The sequence below is a fragment of the Macrotis lagotis genome, chromosome 2, assembly GCF_037893015.1.
Source record: "Macrotis lagotis isolate mMagLag1 chromosome 2, bilby.v1.9.chrom.fasta, whole genome shotgun sequence".
In the NCBI taxonomy this organism is placed as follows: Eukaryota; Metazoa; Chordata; class Mammalia; order Peramelemorphia; family Peramelidae; genus Macrotis; species Macrotis lagotis.
Window position 1 is genome coordinate 10,501,035 of NC_133659.1, and position 18,614 is coordinate 10,519,648.

The 18,614-nt window shown below is 41.9% G+C and overlaps 1 protein-coding gene across 1 annotated transcript in view; it reads left to right on the forward strand.

The window, feature by feature from the left end:
* The window catches only part of WLS (Wnt ligand secretion mediator), a 132,503-nt gene extending 124,761 nt beyond the window's left edge, over positions 1–7,742 (forward strand). Inside the window, 1 exon segment of the mRNA XM_074221212.1 lies at positions 4,373–7,742. Within this exon segment, the coding sequence (XP_074077313.1) occupies positions 4,373–4,482 (110 nt within the window). The 3' untranslated portion in view covers positions 4,483–7,742.
* The last annotated feature ends 10,872 nt before the right edge of the window (positions 7,743–18,614 follow it).

An 18,614-nucleotide genomic window follows, 5' to 3' on the forward strand; every position in this document is an offset into this window, starting at 1 on the left:
ACCATCAGGGAAAGGAAGGTCAGCCAACAATCACTTTAGAGTTGCTAGGGGTGGTTGAGGTCATTGAGTCCACTCCTCTTCTTTTTCAGATGAGAAAACTGAACCTTAGATATTCAGGGATGCACTGAAGGTCATGGAGGGAGTTAGTGACTGATCTGCAGTTTGAAACCAAACGTCCTGGAGGGAGGGGGACAGTAGCAAGGTCTCTGAAATCTTTTTTCAAGATAACATCTCTAAGGAAGAGTAGCTCAACGTGATGGAACTCAGTTAGTCCTGTAGTCAGGAAGTCTTCGATTCAAATCTTACCCTGACAGTCTCTAGCCAGAAGATCCGAGAGTCAGATTTACCCCTGAGGAAGGAAACCCTGGCTGCTCTTCAGCTCTCTCCAGGACTGCTCTGACTTGAGAGCGTGGGTTTCCCAACTGAAGATGTCCAGGTGATCACTTCAAGAGTGTCAGAGAGGATTATTCTGCTCCTACATAAATTGAGCCAGATGATCTCTGTTTGAGTTCTCTTCTTTCTCCTAGTTTCTAAGAAAAGTTTTAATTATGTAGACTAGTCTGGTCCAGCAGAGATTAGTTCTCCCCAAACTTAACTTGTTCCATTAGTCTGAGATGATCATTAGAATAGTTAGTACTATCTTTGGCTGTGGAAGAAGGACGATGTCCTGGTCCAAGATGTTGCTTGCTTCACTGTTCTCTGCCCTAAAAACTTAGAGCTTCATCCTGGAGCATCATCATAAACTGAGAGGCAGCTTGGCATGGTAGAGTACTAGCCTGGGATGCAAGAGGACCTGAGTTCAAGTAGTGCCCCTAACACATCCTGGCTATGTGACTTTCAACAAGTCAGTTGTGTTCCTTTGTGCTCACCTCTACTGAGAATGTATTTCTTCATCAGGGAGTTAGTTATTTAAGTTTAAAACTGCTCTAAAACTTTTGGAACATTCTGGATGTCAAAGTTCTAATCTAGAGAATCTAAGTTTATACTGCATTTTTTTCAACAGTGGTATACCATTTTCCAGCATAAGAAAAGACTTAAATAGATCTCATTAGAAATAGTTATTAGAAATAGTAATTAGAAATAGACCCCCATGCCTGGAAATATTCAAGTAATGACTGTCACTCTGTGCCTCAATTTCCCCAGCTGTGGGAATGGAGGAGTTAAGATTGGACTAAATCAACTCTAAAGTTCCTGCTGGTTCTAAATTCTGTGGCATTTCCTAGTTGTGTGATCCTGGGCAAGTCACTTAACCATCTCAGTTTTCGTTTCCTCATCCATGAAATGAACTGGAGAAGAAAATGGCAATGGCAAATCATCCAGTATCTTTGCCAAGAAAACCCCAGAGTCATGAAGAGTCAGATACAACTGAAAAACAACCAAACAACAACCCCCAAATTGCTTACCTCCTAATGGGGGAAGACGATACATAAACTGCAGGATGGGGTAGGCGTGTATGTGATATGCATACTTTATTTATATGTTTTTATTTTCTGTATATACTCCTGGAATCCTTTCTTTGTATCATCAGTTCTTAGCATAGTGGCAGGCTTTTGGCTTGCTCCTTGACTTGCCCCATTGAAGTCCAGTCAGATTAACAAAAACATGTCTCTGGGATAGGTAGGAAATGGGGAGGTGTTTTGCTCAGAGGCAGGAAATTTTAGAAGTCATTCATTATATAGGACTCCATGTATGGGCAAAGTGTTTTAAATAATTCTGTATACTTTCTATAGGAAAATAGAGGGAATCATCTGCCATCATTATCCCCTATCCCATACCCCAACAGGACAATGCCTCCAAGGCCTGGAATTTGGTTGATGCTGGCATTTCCTTTACCAAAACAGGCAACAGTCCCGCCATGCTATGCTAGATTTTCTGAGTTCCTGTGGCTATGGCGATAAGATTGTCCCAACATCTCAGAGTTGCAAGAGACCTCAGTGGCCATCTAGCCAAACTCTTGCTAACATGGGGAAGAGTCAGCTAGAAATATGCCAAACTATGTCTTTGGGGCAACTAACAGAGGAGGAGTGCCCTTCAGCTTTTGCTGCTGTTGAGGGATGATGGCATTAAGTATGATGTTGGCATCTTGAAGTCACTAATCCTACTCACCCAGTCTTTAGCTTTGGTGCCAGGCACCTTGACTTGTGTTCTACCACTGGACTCCGGTGACTCTGGGAGAAAGACTGACAATTTGGCATGACTCTGCCTCACTGAAATCTAATCCATATACAACTCAAGACATCACCCTCATGATGCCATTGGCCTTCAAGATTGAAGAATGACCAACAAATGATCCTATCATTACAGATGCTAGCAATTTTGAAGTTGGTAGTAGATTCAGAATGAGGGGCAGAAAGGAAACAATAGATCCTAATTCTAATCCTAAACTGTGTATTCTTGAATTGTACTTTTTATTTAGGTTTTTGCAAGGCAAATGGGGTTAAGTGGCTTGCCCAAGGCCACACAGCTAAGTAATTAAGTGTCTGAGGCTGGATTTGAGCCCAGGTCCTCCTGACTTCAGGGCCGGTGCTCTATCCACTGCACCACCTAGCCACCCGACCAGTACTTTTAACACACACAAAAAAATGTTTATTGAAAATTTTGGTGCATCAGAAAGTCAGAGAGCTTGTAGTTGTATGATTTGTGATAGCATGGTTTTAGAAGCATCAGTTGGGGAACAGCTGAACAAATTGTGGTACAAACATATAATGGAATATGACTGAATTGTAAGCGATGATGAGTATGATGAACACATGGGCGGCTAGGAAGAACTATATGAACTGGTGCAGAGAGGCGTCACCAGAGCCAAGAAAACAAGACAGTGTAAAAACAAAGCAAACAAAAAGAACAACCCCTCCCCAAAATAAAATCAAAAGTGAATGTTGCAAATTATAAAAAACAAACTTGATCTGAAAGAAAATGAGGAGATATCCCCACGTCACTACTTTGCAGAAGCAGGGAGTCCTCAAGTTTTCTTCACTGCATATCTAGAACATCCCCAAAGTCTAGACTTTGGGGACATTCTGTTTTCAGACTTTTTCATTATTGATCAGGTATGCTGATTTTTCCTCTTTTTAATTTTAAAAATTAAAAAATGAATTAAAAATTCGATTTATTAAATGGGATTGTTTTCCAAGGACATTAGAGGAAATACTAAGAGAAATGGTGATGCTGTTAAATAAATGCATTATAAATATGAAATCATTTTCTTTGGTACAACTCTGTCAACCAATAGAATGATGGGAATAAGATGTACCTCAACTTGTTCACTGATGGTTTTGATTTCTTTCTCTTGGTCTCTATATTTTAAAAGCTTTCCCCCTCCCCCCCATAGCTTGGAGATCATGAGCATTTAATATCTGGATATCTATTAAAACATGTTTAAAAAATTTTAATTTATATGGATCAGAACTATATCTATGCTGTTGTTTAACATGACTTTATCTATGATAATTCTCAAGTTCCAGAAAAAAATATTTTATTAAATTTTCAAGGATATTTTAGAGGCTCTATTTATAATGCAGGGCTATATCCATTTATGGAGAATAGGAAGCTTCTAATGTTTCATTTTGACCTCTAGATTGTCTTTGTAAATATTCAGGAGGTTAAATTTGTTCATTATGAAGTGATGTATTGCCTAGTTTCTACTGTTTCCTTGCAGTAACTCAAAAGAAATATGAGTTGGGCAAATTTAGAGACATCTCTGCTCTAGATGTTCATGCGGACCACTCATGCTTGATTTGGGATAGAATCTTCTGATCTTGGATTGATCTCCTCAGCCACAGTCAGACACTGTGAATCTTGATTCCAAAATAGTGATGTCATTTTGGTCCTCTGAGCCATTTCCTTGTAGAAACCTGTCCAGGCGCCTCAAGGATGACCTCTCTGTAATTTCTGGTAGCACTACCCTTATATTTTCTTGCCATTATAATACCCAAATCTCCATAACTCATTCTTTGTTGACACATGGTTGGTTGAGTGCATATGGATGTCACCCATAGAGCGTCTTTGGTTTGAATCTTAACCACTTCATAGGCTCCATTTGGAGGTAATCCAATATTGGTTGTGTTGGATAAATCCAGTGATGTGTGTATAATGTCAGGCTTAAATATTGCTTAATGAAACGGTGTTCCCAGAGGTCTTTGTGTACTCTTTTAACCTATTGATCTTGTCCTCTGAAAGCATACATTGACCACTTTTTCTTTTTTTAAAAAATGAAGGCATTATTCTTTCTATAGGTGCCTTGGGATGAGGGATATTTCATATATATGTATATATAAAATGAGATTTCCTCTAAGTATTTGAATGACTACGTTGAATAGTTCTTGGGGCGTTTTTCCCTGGCTTCGTTCTAATGCCCAGACTTCTGTTTCAGGTGATCTGGGCATTCATAGTGCAGAAGAACTCCAACTCACAACCACCATAACCCATGTGGATGGACCCACTGAAATCTACAAGTTGACTCGAAAAGAGGCTCAAGAGTAGCGGCTCGGACCCCCAGCTCAGGATAGAGGAGACTATCCCAACATGGGCAGGGAGCACGCTGGAGAGGGACAAAGTTACAAAAGCAGCCTCACGCTTTTCCTCACGCATGGGTCTCTGGGCACGGTGGCATGGACACTTGTAAACTTTCCTTCGTATGGTAGTTGGGGGGGGTGGGGGGGCCAGGAAGGCACGTCATGTATAATGATAAAAGCTCTAGTAGGACACGTGCTGTGGCTGTTGTTGACTCATAACATCTGTAGTGGGTGGTTAGGAAACCTCACGTGTTTGGGGCCATTCTGCCTAGGGAATGGTCTGGGTTAGATGGGAGCTATGCCAAGTGGCTATCTGAACCTTGTTTCTGTTCTAGGTAATAGGATGATGTGAAATCTCCTTGGAACTCCATGCTAGGCTGATTTCATAGGTCTTTTATTCTTAGACCAAGACCATGTCTGTTTTTCTATTTATAGCCTCAGTAGCCAATTCAGTTCATATTTATGTCGTCAATAAATCTGTGTCCCTCATTGGGTATAGCCTAGTGTAATGCAGCGCATTGTGGAGGAAATCTCCTCTCGCCAGAGTGTTGCAGCTTTACAACCAAATCGTGTGTATCCAGCGCTAACCAGTCTTGTATGGTGTAGATATTTTTTATTTTTGCTAAACTACTCAAGTAGAGTTTATGGTATTAAATGACCTGCGGGTCTGAACAAACCGTTGAGCTGCGTTGTTTATTCTTACTTGATTAGGGGCTTTCTCCCCCCAAGTCCATACTTTCAGAATGTTGGTCCTTCCTTCTCAAGGAAGACCATGCCGCCAGGAGGGAGATGCCACGACAAACTCAGGAATCGGATTTGAGGAAGGGGGGGGGGGCTGGGCTAAGTCACCAGCTTCACTTTCTCCTTCAGAGCCATCTGGGTCCAGTGGTCGATATGAATCAGGACGACTGGAGATGGCCCCAGAGTTAGTGGCTTGCCCAAGGTCACACAGCTAGTAAGAATCAGAGAGTTTTAGGCAGGATTTGAACTCCTGCCCTCCTGAATCCAAGGCCAGTGCTCTATCCACTGTGTCACCTATATCATGTAGAATAGTATCATAGACTTACAGATAGAAGGAATTTTAGAGGTCAGAGTTCCAACAGCCTCATTTTACAGCCGAGAAAACTGAAGTTAATAAAGAGCAAGCGACTTGCCTTGTATCTACAAAGTATATGAGGCAGGATTTGAACTCAAGGCTGCTTGTCTCCAAGTCTATCCACTCTAACCACTTTGAGCAGCAAAATGACATAGTAGATAGAATGAGTAGGGCAGAATCAGTGGGACTTGAGTGTGGATTTGGCCTTAGATGCTTACCAACTATGTGAAAAGTCACTTAACCCTGTTTACCTCAGTTTCTTCATCTTTCAAATGAACTGAAGAAGGAAATGACAAACCTCTCCAGCATTTCTCCCCCCCAAAATGCAATCATGAAGAGGTAGACCCAACAGACGACAATTGAACAATATTTCTACTGACTCAGCTGGCCAAAGTCTGCATATATTTATCTGAATTCCTCCTGTTTGTTTTTCACAATGCAGAAATGTATTCTTGTGCCACAATGTATTCAACCATTCTCTAAGCAATGGGCACCCACATTGTTTCTGTTTTTTTGCTTTCACAAAAAAGTACTGCTACAAATAATTTTGGGGAGACAGCCAAGCTACTTTTTAAAGGGCTGAGCGGGCAGATCTGGGAGTCCAGAAGCCCTGTCCAAGGGTTCAAGTCCCACACCAGACACATCCTGGCTATCTGACCATGCTCAAGTGCCCCAGACTATCTCCTTAGGACTGTCTCCCTAGGTTAGGGGTAAACTGTTTTGTTTTTGGTTTTGAATGTTATTTGATTTTTTCAATTCCATGCAAAGATAGTTTTCAACATTCATCTTTCTCTAAGTTTTTGAGCTCCACATTTTTCTACCTTCCTCCATTCCCTTCCCTATCCCATGACAGTGTGTAAACTGATATAGGTTATTATATGCACAATCATGTTCAACACATTTCTGTATTAGTCATGTTGTGAAAGAAGAATTAAAACTAAAGGAGAAAATGTGAGAAAAAAATAAAACAGCAATAATAGCAATAATAATAAATTATTTTTTCCAATTAACAAGCATTTAAATCCACCAAAAAAGAGAGATCTTAAAAAAAAAAGCTCAAACTCTTTAACCCTCACAGCTACAGAAAATCCACAGGCTTGCATTAACAGGGGAATGGCTGTTCCTGTGGCTAGGAATGAAGTCATAGATCTAGTCCTTTGCCTTTCCTTCTTTGTCCCCCTTTATTATGCAGTCATACTCCTCCCCGTGCAATGACCTTCCCTTTCCTCTCTCTATATTTGCTTTTTACCTAGTTACTTGCATGTTGTCTCCTCCATTAGACTGGGAGCTCCCTGAGGGCAAGGGTCATATTTTGCCTTTCTTTATGTCCTCAATAATTAACATGATTCCCCAAAAATAATAAATGTTTAATGTTTTTGAAGATCATGACATCAGGAGGTGAGGCCATGCCATGCACTTGTGAATTGGATTTGAGTGAGAGGAGCTGTGCTAAGTCACCAGCCTTACTTTCTCTTCTGGAACCATCTGGGTTCAATGGCCAGACACGGATCAGGACAACTGAAGGTGGCCCTGGATTCAAAGCAATTAGAGTGAGGTCACAGAGTTAGTGTCTGTGGCTGGATTTGAACTCAGGGTCTCCTGACAGCAGGGTCCGTGCTCTGCCTACGTGCCATTTAAAAAATGTTTGTTGAGTGATTGACCATCCCTGCAGCCAAATCTAGTACCACAAATTCCATAATAGAAATCTCTATTGGAGAGCACCCTTGAGAAATCAAAATGCTAAATGTTCATTTTATTCAGTCATTTTTCAGTCATGTCCAACTCTTAATGGTTCCATTTGGGTTTTCTTGGCAACAATCCTGGAGTGGTGTGCTATTTCCTTCCCCAACTCATTTGAAAGATGAAGAAACTGAGGCAAATGGGGCAAAGTGAGTGGGATTTGAGTTTAGGGAGTTGAGTCTGATTCCAAACCCAAAACCCTACCCAATGTGCCACCTTCTACAGCTATCTGGGTGGCAGCTTGAAGTACCAAATAGAGAGCTGACTTCAAAGGTAGGAAGAGCAGGTTCTTCCTTTGACCCTGTGCAAGTCACTGAATCCTTGGGTTTCCTCAGACTTTTCTCTCAGACCTGGCTTCATAAACTTTGTGCTATTTTCCCATCTGCTGTGAGTCTGATGAAGCATAGGAATCTTCTCAGATTTGTGTTTTTAATGGCAGGAAATTTCATTCACATAATTATAAAGTAAATCTATGCTATTTTTTCCCCCTTCCAAATTCACCGCACCCCACCCCCAAAATCTATTCCTAGACCTCTATGGAACCCAGACCAAGAATCCCTGCTCTAAGACTGTTATAGAACAGTCCCCTACCTGTACTGGTGGAGGAGTGTCCTCACCTGGAGGACTTTACAGTGGTGAAGTCACCCCCCCCCAAGAAAAAAAGCTGTATCTTGGATAAAAACATTTATTCAACTTCAAAGAAATAAACATGTATTTGTCTTTCCCCCCCTTTTGAATAGGGACATTAGAAAAGGTATATTATAAAATAATATTAAATAATTTGCCACCAGAGCAGAGCATAGAGGAGGGCTGGGTGGCCCCTGTCAGTCACTGATTTCTGAGAGATGTGGATATGGCCTTGAATCCTCATGTTGAAGCAAAGAGCTGCCCCATCCAGATGTTGAGCGTATTTCAAAGGGCGCTTCGGTCTTGGCCCAGCAACAAACATCACCACGCTTCTGCAACCCACCTTCCCTCAGTCCTCCTTCTTTCTGAAGTCTGCTAACTGTTCTTTCCGCTGCCTTTGATGTACAATCCAGTGACCAGCTCCCTGGAATCTGCCCCTGGCCTATGTGTGGTCAGCACGTTAGGTCCTGGGGCCCGGGGGGATGAGACCGTTTCATCCGGCCACTAAGCTCAGAGGGGCGGTCAGGGCTGCAGAGGTTAAAAAAGGAAGCAGCTGTGGGAGGGAAGCTTTGGCTTTTTTCTCCTGCCAGTACCCACAGTCCTTTGCCCACTTCTGCCGGATGGATGGCTGAATCCTATTTGCCTTCCTAACTCATAACAGAGCTTAACTACATGTGATAACCCTGTCCCAGGAAGGGTTCTGCAGGGCTGGGAATGTTGTAAGTGTAAATTCCTCCATGTTTCAAAGGAAAGTTTGGGAGGCAAAGGGCTGGTGACTAAGAATCTTATGAGCCCAGCCGTCTCCAACCACAAAGCAAGGCAGTATGGGGCAGTGGATAGGGTGGTGCATTTAAAGTGAGGGTGATCTGAGTTTCAATCCACACTAACTAGATCACCCTGAGTCTCCCTCAGTTTCAGTTTCCCCCTTTATCAAATGAGGGACTTGGAATGACTCCTTAGTCCCTTAAGAGGTCTAATTTTTTGAGCCTATGAATAGGGTCCAGGATAATTTTTTCTTTCAAGAATTAAGAGCAGGGATGAGGGTCTTCCCCCTCCAATTATTAACTATCATAACCTCAGAAGCCAAAAAAAAAAAACCCTAATCATAGGCCCCATGGAAATAAAGTCACTTAATTTAGGTTTGATTTCTTAAGAGCAAAGCTGAAAAGCCAGAGGTAAAAAGAAGCCTGGTCCTTTTCTACTGCTCTTATCAAAGTCCTTTATCTGCCCTACTTTAGGAGGCTAATGTTCAGTTTTGGCCAACCACACCTTAGGAAGGACACGGATAAACCAGAATCCAGCCAGAGGAGGACAACCAGGAAGACAAGCCTGGAGTCCAGGTCACCTGAAGAGCTAGTGGAGGAACTAGGGATGTTTAGATGTTGAAAGAAGAGATTTGGGAAGAAGAATGTCCAGCGAGACTGGAAAGAGAAGAAGGGGGCACCTGGTGAAGAGCTTTAAAAACCAAAGAGAGAAGTTTATACTTTATGCCAGAAGCAAAAAGAAGTCACTAGAGTTCAGGTAGGGTGGCAGGTCAAGGAGACATCGTGAAGGTAAAAACCTCAAGGTCTGGCAAATGATCAGAAACGTGAGATACCAGCGAGGAGAGTCCTCCCAGAAGCTCCAGATCAGAACCAGATCAGCCCATCTCTAGCCCCACACGAGCTCCTGAGGCCGGCGATGGCATGTGGCGGCAGATGGCATGCGCCGGTGGATGGCGTGTGCCAGTTCATCTCTGCAGCCTCTCTCCTAGTTGTCACCTCTGCAGCATCTCTTCTAGATCTCAGCTCTGCACTATATTTTCAAGATGCCCCATTTTCTCCTCTGACGCTGCCCCCCACCCTGGGGCACGTCCTCATAACCTCAGACCTGAGTTATTGCCACAGGTACTGGTGGCTCAGTCCGCTTCAGTGCCTATGCATTTAGTCCATTCTCTCCAATCACTAGTGATTTTCCCTCTTCTCCAAAATAGTCCCAACCACGTCACACTCACACAGAGGCTCAGTAAACTAGATTTTTTTTTTTTATCACCTGCAGGATGAAGAACTCAGGTTTGTTTTTGACTCTAAACTGAATACTACTTGCGCTACACTGAAGCTGGGTTGGATATATGAACAGGGAGAACTGGTCTCAGATTCTGTCTCTTACTACTTTGGGTGCAGCATTTAACTGCAGAATTCCCTTGGTAATTCTCTACTAAAGTCACAGACGCTACCCTTTGTGTTGAAGGAGGGAATGCTCCCACTAGACCTGCCCGCCTCCCCAAAAACCATGCTTCCTTCACTTAGTCCTAGATCCTAGATGCAGAGTAGCAAGAAATTTCACAAGCCATCAAGGCCACAGATCTGGGGTTAATAGGGATTTGAGGCCATGGAATTCAACTATCGCATTTTGCAGTGAGTCAATAAACATTTGTAAAGTGTCTTCTGTGTGTTCAGGTTCTTTGAAAAAGTAATAGAGATGTTGGGGTGGCTAGGTGGTGCAGCAGATAGAGCACCAGCCCTGCAGTCAGGAGTACCTGGGTTGAAATCCGGCCTCAGACACTTAATAATGACCTAGCCGTGTGGCCTTGGGCAAGCCACTTAACCTCATTGTCTTGAAAAAAAATCTAAAACTAAATAATAGAAATACAAAGAAATGCAAAAGAAAAAAATGCAAAAATTAGAGAGTTTAACAGACTTGTCCAAGGGCACACAGTTAGCACATGACTAAGGAAGGATTAAAATGCAGGTACTCTGACATTAAAAGACAGAGCTTTTCCTTTGGATCATTCATTACCAATTCAGCTTAGAAAATGGACACGTTTTCTTTTAAATTCAGTATAAGGAAAATAGCCCTTCATGTGCGAGCTGCAGGCATCCCTAGTCTCAAAGAATAAAGATTATACCATCTAATTACTTCGAGATTCTCGGACACTTTGCCTAGACGTATGTCACAGAGATAATAGAACTGGTAAGGAGGTACCTGGCAAGTACCCCATCTGGCTCCAGCTTGAGGGCATCAGGGCCCAGCTCCCATGGGCCCATCCCAGCTCTACTCACTGCTCATTCTGCCTTATCGTGAGGGATTCTGCCTCCCCCTAGTGGTAGTCCAGAACTCTGCGCTTCCCCGTAGCCTAATCCCTTCCCAGGACAGCCCCACACATAGTCCAACACAGCTCTTCTGTTCTCTCTGGTCTTTTTTTTTTTTTTTCTTTTTAAGATTTAAACACAGGGAATTCCTTTGCATCCCCCAAGACAAATTCTTCACATTTCTGCTTTTGTTCCTCCTGTCACATTCTTATTCCAGGATTCTTTTCAAACCGTGGTAGCCCAATTGGAGTATTCCTGGTTTGGTCTGAGCATTTGGGGGTTGAGTGAGAGTCTTAGTTTCTCTGCTTTGGGTTCTGTGCTTATATCTTGTTAGGAAAAACTGTGCATTCTCTGTCTCTGCCTCACTCTTACTTTTTCTCCTTTTTTTTTCTTTCTCTTCTTTTCTCTTTCTCTTCTTCTTTCTCTATTTTTGTCAAATAATACAGTTGGCCCATACTGAAGCTTAAGCTAAAATGCCAAGTCTCTTTCATGTGATGCAATCTAGACATCTCTCCCTAATAATATACTTTCACAACTGATTCTTTGAACTTTATCGAAGGACTTTTTATTTGTTCTTGTTAAATATTATTTTTCCTCCTATAATTCCCATTCAATGTACAGAATTGACTAGAGATGGCAAAATACACCAAGTATTGGTTATTTAAGTGGTATGTGACCCCTCAAATGATACAGGCCCACCCCTTTCTGCCTTAGTAGGTGATCTTCAAAATATGCCATGGCCAAAGCATGCATATACTCTGCAACCAATATGGTGATAAACGTGTATTCCATGGTCAGTCTTTGAGAATCCACCCTCAAGAAAGAACTCCTATGACTTGTTTTATCAGCCAGGTTTTATCTCATTTTAGTCTCCCTCAGAGGTCATAGATTTAGAGCTAAGAGAAACTTCAAAAACCTAATTCATACCCATTTAACAGATGAAACTGAGACTCATAGACATTGACTTGCTTATGATCACACAGCTAAGAGTTGAAAGGGCAAAATTGCAAGCCATGTCATTGCTGTCTCAGCCAGTCCAGAACTTTTCAGAACTAATAGTCCTCAATATCTTCTTGTGTCAGGGGTCCCCATAGAGGTAATTCTGGTAAAGCCTATGACCTCCTTTCTAATGCTTTAAATATGAATAAAGTATAATACATGGGATTGCAGAAGAAATCAAATGCATTGAAATAATATTTTAGAATATGCATTAGAAGACTTTAAAGGATCCTCTGGCTTTCAATATGTATTCCATTGCAAGAGTTATGTTGGTAAATATTTAGACAAATGGTATGTGAGATGCACTTCTAAGTTTAACCTTCTCACGACTAGAAAATCAGCAAAACAACAAACCAAAGCATAATTTGTACTTTTACCTTCCTGAAGTATGAATGTCCATCCTGAGAACCATTTGGAGTGGATTCTCTTAAATCCTTGCTCCCATGATTCCTTCATTATATTGGTTGCAGGGTATATATGCATTCTTTGAACATGGCATAGTTTGAAGATCACCTACTAAGGCAGAAAGAGGTGGGATTGTATCATTGGAGGGGTCACTCACACCACTAAGTGAATACCTAGATTACCCAAGTGGACATTTTATATGCCATTTCCCCTTTGGGAATCCCTCAGAGTTCTCCTCTCTAATATAGGCAAAGAACACTGGACCTGGAGTCAGGAAAACCTGAGCTGAAAACCAGCATAAGAAACACTTAATAGCTGTGAGATTGTGAATCAGGGCTCAGTTTCCTCTCCTGTAAAATGAGGATAATAATATTACCTACCTTTTAAGGAGGTCTTTTCCCTTATAGATTAGTAGAGACAATATATTTACTGTGTTCTACAATATTTAAGAAGCTATGTAAATTCTAGTGGTTATTATTATTACTTATTATTATCAGAGGGATTAGGTAGAGATTAGTTTGCATGACTATGATTCTATTAGTCCCAGGGATCAGTTTTATCCTAATTACAGATGATATAAAAATCATGTGCTCCTAAGACACAAGAATTAATCAGCAATGGCTTCCGTGCTGCTTGAAATGGAAGGAATCCTCTCTTACTTCATTTTAAGACCCCTTCCTATCCCTCTTTCTTAAATGTCCTTTTTTCCTTCCCTGAACATCTGGAGCATTATCAAGGTCAAGTCATTATTCCTTGGAGACTCTGCTAAGCAGAGAACCCCTCCTCATTGTCCTCTTTCAATTGGACTTTTAGGGGGGTCTCCTCCCTAGCCTCATCCTCCTCTGACACTTGCTGTGAGCATGCTCCCCATCTAGTTTCTGAGAACTGCTTACCAATAACATCCTCCTCTTCTCAAAAAACAACCAATCACAAACATTTATTAATTCTTACTTCAAAACAGGTACTAAATACTGCAGAGATATGGACAAAAGGGAACAGTTCCTACCCCCAAGGAGCTTACATTCCACCCAGAGAAACAAATAAGGCAGGTAAGAATATAAAAAGTGGACACGTGGTAAGTACAAAATGATTTCACTCGTCTGGGAGGATCAGGAGAACCTCGTGTGGAAGGTGGCCCTTGAGCTAAGCTTTGAAGAAAAGTAGGTGGTATCTGAGTTTAAATCCAGCTTCAGACATGGTGACCCTGGGCCAGTCACTTCACCTTGTTTGCTTTGGTTTCTCCATCTATAAAACAGAGAAGAAAATGGCAAAGCTCTTGAGCATCCCTGCCCAGGAAGTTCCCAATGGGACCACAAAGAGGGTTTTCCAGCCAGGGGAATTGGCTGAAGAGTGAGGAGGGAACACCCATCAGACATGGAGTTCAGCCTGCGCAGGGATGATGGGCGAGGGCAACATTACGCAGAGAACAGCCAGGAGAGTGACGTGTCATGCAGGTGGCTTGGCTTTTTGCTTCATCACTTTTTGTCACTAAATAGTGACAGTTCAGTCCTCAAAAGGAGACGTTGGGATGGTGGCGGGCTTCTAAGCTCTTTGCTGCCCTCTGCTGGCAGGAGTGGTCGCTAACAGAGCTGGCGATAGAGTTCAAAGCCCCATTCATTCCCCTGTAGACATTCCAGGTGAGGGCCTGAGAGCTCCTGACCATTGCAGGCAAGTTTCCCCAGGACATTGCTTTGTTATTCTATTGGCTGAGAGTCCAAAGGAGCTCCAAACTTTCTTCATTGATATCGGAGGCAGTGTTCAGTATTTATTATTTTAAGGTTAATGAATTCATTTACATTTATACATCTCTTCATCTAATCTCCACAGTCATCCTGGGGAGTAGGTACTGTAGATATGATCCCAAACGTATACATGAGGAAGCCAAGGCTTAGTGGAAGTGGCTTGTTTGTAGTCGCAGAGAGAACAGAGGTGACGCTCACAACGCTCTTTCCATTACATCATCCTGCACCAAATTTGGAGTTGGGAGACTTGAGTTCCAAGATCTGCCTTCTACTCCCTACTAGCATTGTGATCCTAGATAAGACACACACCCTCCAGACCTCTGCTTCCTCCTCTGTAAAATGAGGGAACTGGACCAGAGGATTAATATTATATTGCACGCTAAGGTTGACAAAACCTCTTCCTTGCAAGCCCACAAGGTGAGCTGATTCGGATCTATAATCTGGAAAGTGACAGTTAGGAGGTGCCCTTGGGGACTAAATTCTAGGACTGAGATCTTCCCTGATTGCAGAACCAGGTCTTGTCTTCTCCCCCCTTTGCCACTCTGCATTGCATCTTTCCTAGCTCCAAGTTCTAGGAACTTCCAATGAACAACCAGTAGCTGATCATCAAAACACCATGCTAGATACTAGGGATGGAGAGATGAATAATGGCAGAGCATTCCTTCTAGAAAGAACCTTCCAATGTGTTGAGAAGGTGAATGGAGATATAAGGTGAAAATGTATGGATGCAAGCATAGGGACATATGTGTACATATCTGTATTGCTATGAGTCTATGTATAGATCATCCATCCATCCATCCATCCATCCATCCATCCATCCATCCATCTGTCAATCTCTATCCATTTGTCCTCCTACCCACCCATCTGTTTATATCTAGATCTATTCTATCCATTCATCTACCTATCCTTTCTCTCTCTCTCTCTCTCTCTCTCTCTCTCTCTCTGTATATATATATGTATCCTTTTACTATCTACTTATTCATCCATCCATCTATTCATCCATTCATTTATCCATCCACCCATCCATCTGTCCATCTGTTTATATCTAGATCTATTGTATCCATTCATCTACCTATCCTTTCTGTCTCTCTCTCTCTCTCTCTATATATATATCTATGTATCCTTTTTCTATCCACCTATTCATTCATCCATCTATTCATCCATTCATTTATCTGTCCATCCACCCATCCATCTGTCCGTCTGTCTATATCTAGTGATCCATTCATTCATCTATCTATCTGTCTGTCTGTCCATGAAAAAAGAACAGGATAAGAACAAGGGCAAGATTTGCCCATCTCATCAGGTTAGTTATTTCAAAGATCCCTGAATTTGGAGTCAGAAGGCCTGGGTTCAGAACCTGTTGGCCATTTATATCATCTGTTTAAGGCTAAATTTTAGAAAAGTTGCTGTCTGCATTGAAAGAGGAATTTTCTTTACCAGAAGCTACTAATGTTCATGAAATCATAGATCTGCATATATATGAGAGAAGGAACAGATAGATTCAATCCTGCCTTTGGCACTGACCATCTTCCTCCCTCATACTAGTCTAGGCACAGTATTCCCATTTTTAAAAGAAGGGAGAGCAATAAGGAACCATCTGAGCTCCTTCCAACTCAAAATCCATTGTAAGTTTAGAGTTCTCCAACCCAACTAGAGCTTAAGCCCCTTGTTTTCATTGGTAATTACAGATTCCCAGATGTTAAACATTTGATGATGATGATGATGATGATGATGATGATGATGATGATGATGATGATGATGTTTGTCTTTCATTCTATGACATCAGGGAAATGATGACTTGCCAAGCATGTGTATTCATTTGAGTGAAGGAGTGCTGTGCTAAGTCAGCAGCCTCACTTTCTCCTCCAGAGTCACCTGGCTTCATCTGAGTCCAATGGACACATATGAATCAGGCCACCTGGAGATGGTTCTGGATGTGAGGTAATCAGGATTAAGTGAATTGCCCAAGGTCACATAGCTAGTAAGGGCCATGCCTTCAGACTTCCTTTAAATTGAAGTTAAACTCCAACCTTCCACAGGAAACCTTTTCTTAAGGCTAGTGTCTCTTCTCTGTAGTTTGGACTTGAGCAGAATTGTTTGCAAATTCTCTCCCTCATATAGACTGTCAGCTCCTTGAGGGCAGGAATTATCTATTGATTTTCTTTGTATTACCAACACTTAATCCAGGCACATAGTAGGGTTTAATATTTATTTGCTAACTGATAAAGGCAAATGTTCCATGAAGGTTTCACTTTTTTTTTTAGTTTTTGCAAGGCAATGGGGTTAAGTGGCTTGCCCAAGGCCACCCAGCTAAGTGTCTGAGCCCGGATTTGAACTCAGGTTCTCCTGACTACAAGACTGGTGCTCTATCCACTGTGCCACCTAGCCACCCCAAGGTTTCACTTTTTTAAGACTCAAATTTGAATAACAGAGCATAGAGAACTGAGAGATTCCAGCAGGATCCAGAGGAAAGAGTTTGCCAAGAAGACTGTTTAGCTCTTGGGCCGCTTCAGGCTCAAGGACCTGACCTTGTCTCTGGATAAGGCAATAACCAACTATGGCATTGTCCCAGGATAAGATTTAGACATTACTAACAGCATGTGGACTTCTTCAGTAGGTTGGAATAACATAGGTTAGGCAGGGAAATAACCAGCAAAGTAATTGGCTAAAATGGGAACCATACCAGACGGTGCCCTGTGATCTCTCCCCACAATGTGTGAAAAAATTGTATGTGAAGGTGCCTTCTGGGCAGTTTTCCCTCACTGCCAGAATGGTCAGTTATGGTTGTTCAAGCCCCGGGCTGGAGAGATTCTAAAGAGTGAGTTGGAAGTGAGTTCAGTGGTGATGGAGTCCAATCTGCATATGATCTACAGGATACCTGAGAGCCCAAATCAGCCTCTGATAGAAAACCTCTAGCTATATATCCCAGCCTTCCCGGCCTCCCCACCCAAGTCTTCAAATCGGTGTCAAACATCCCCAAGTCCATCAAACTAAATCCATATAATGTGAATTTGGACAAATGAGCAAAGTGAATGGATGATTGAGTGAATGAATGAATGAACAAAGGAAGGGAGGGAAAAGGCAAGGAATGAAGTGAAAAAGGGAGAAGAAGGGAGGAAGGAAGGAAGGAAGGAAGGAAGGGAAGGAAGGAAGGAAGGAAGGAAGGAAGGAAGGAAGGAAGGAAGGAAGCATTTGACAGGCCAAGGATGCTGTTATCAGGTACTTTCCTTTCTGAATCTTCAGGAACTGTGATTACAGTCCTGTAGTCTTGGCAGGGTACTTGCAAGATCATTCAGGCTGCCCAGTCAGCTTGTTCATGTCCTTCCAGATCAGGGCTTTTTTTTTTTTTAAATTAGTTAATATTTCCGCTTATGTGGAAAGATAATTTTCAGCAATCATTTTTGTAAACTTTTCTCCTCCCATTCATCTCTCCCACCTCCCCAAGACAGCAAGTGATCTAAGTTATACATGCAAAATCATGTTAAACAAGCTTCTATATCAATCATGCTGTGAAAAGAGAATCAGAACAAAAGGGGGAAACCACAAGATTGAAAAAAGCAGAGACAAATTTTAAAAAGTGAAATTGGGGCAGCTAGGTGACACAGTGGATAGAGCACTGGCCCTGGAGTCAGGAGTACCTGAGTTCAAATCCGACCTCAGACATGCAATAATGACCTAGCTGTGTAGCCTGGGGAAAGCCACTTAACCCCATTTGTCTTGCAAAAACCCCAAAACAAAAAAGTGAAATTATTCCACTCTGATCTGTGTTCAGACTCCATAGACATTCCTTTGGATGTGCATGGCATTTTTCATCACAAGTCCTTTAGAACTGTATTTGATCATTGTATTGGTGAGAGTCTATCATAGTTGATCATCTCATAATATTGCTTTAACCATGTACAATGTTCTCCTGGTTCTGTTCACTTCACTTAGCATCAGTTTATGTGTTTACAGGTTTTTCTGAAAGCTGCCCACTCAACATTTCTTGTAGAAATAATATTAGTAAATGATATTTCATTATATTCATATACCACAACTTGTTCAATCATTCCCCAATTGATGGGCATTTCCTCAGTTTCCAGTTCTTTGCCATCACAAAAAGGGCTGCTGCTAATGTTTTGTTAAATGGGGTCCTTTTTCCTTTTTAGGATATAGACCTAGTAATAGTATTTATTAGATCCAAGGGTCTCCACAGTTTTATTGCTATTTGGGCACCGTTCCAAATTACTCTCCAGAATGGTTGGATCAGTTCACAATACCACCAACAGTGCATTAGTGCCCCAGTGTTCCCACATTCCCTCCATCATTTCACTTTATTGTCATATTAGCCAACCTACCTCTGCTGGCCACCAGGTGGCGATGGACAGTACCAAATCCTTCTTGTTCCATGATAGTCCCATGATACTGGAGAAGGAATAAG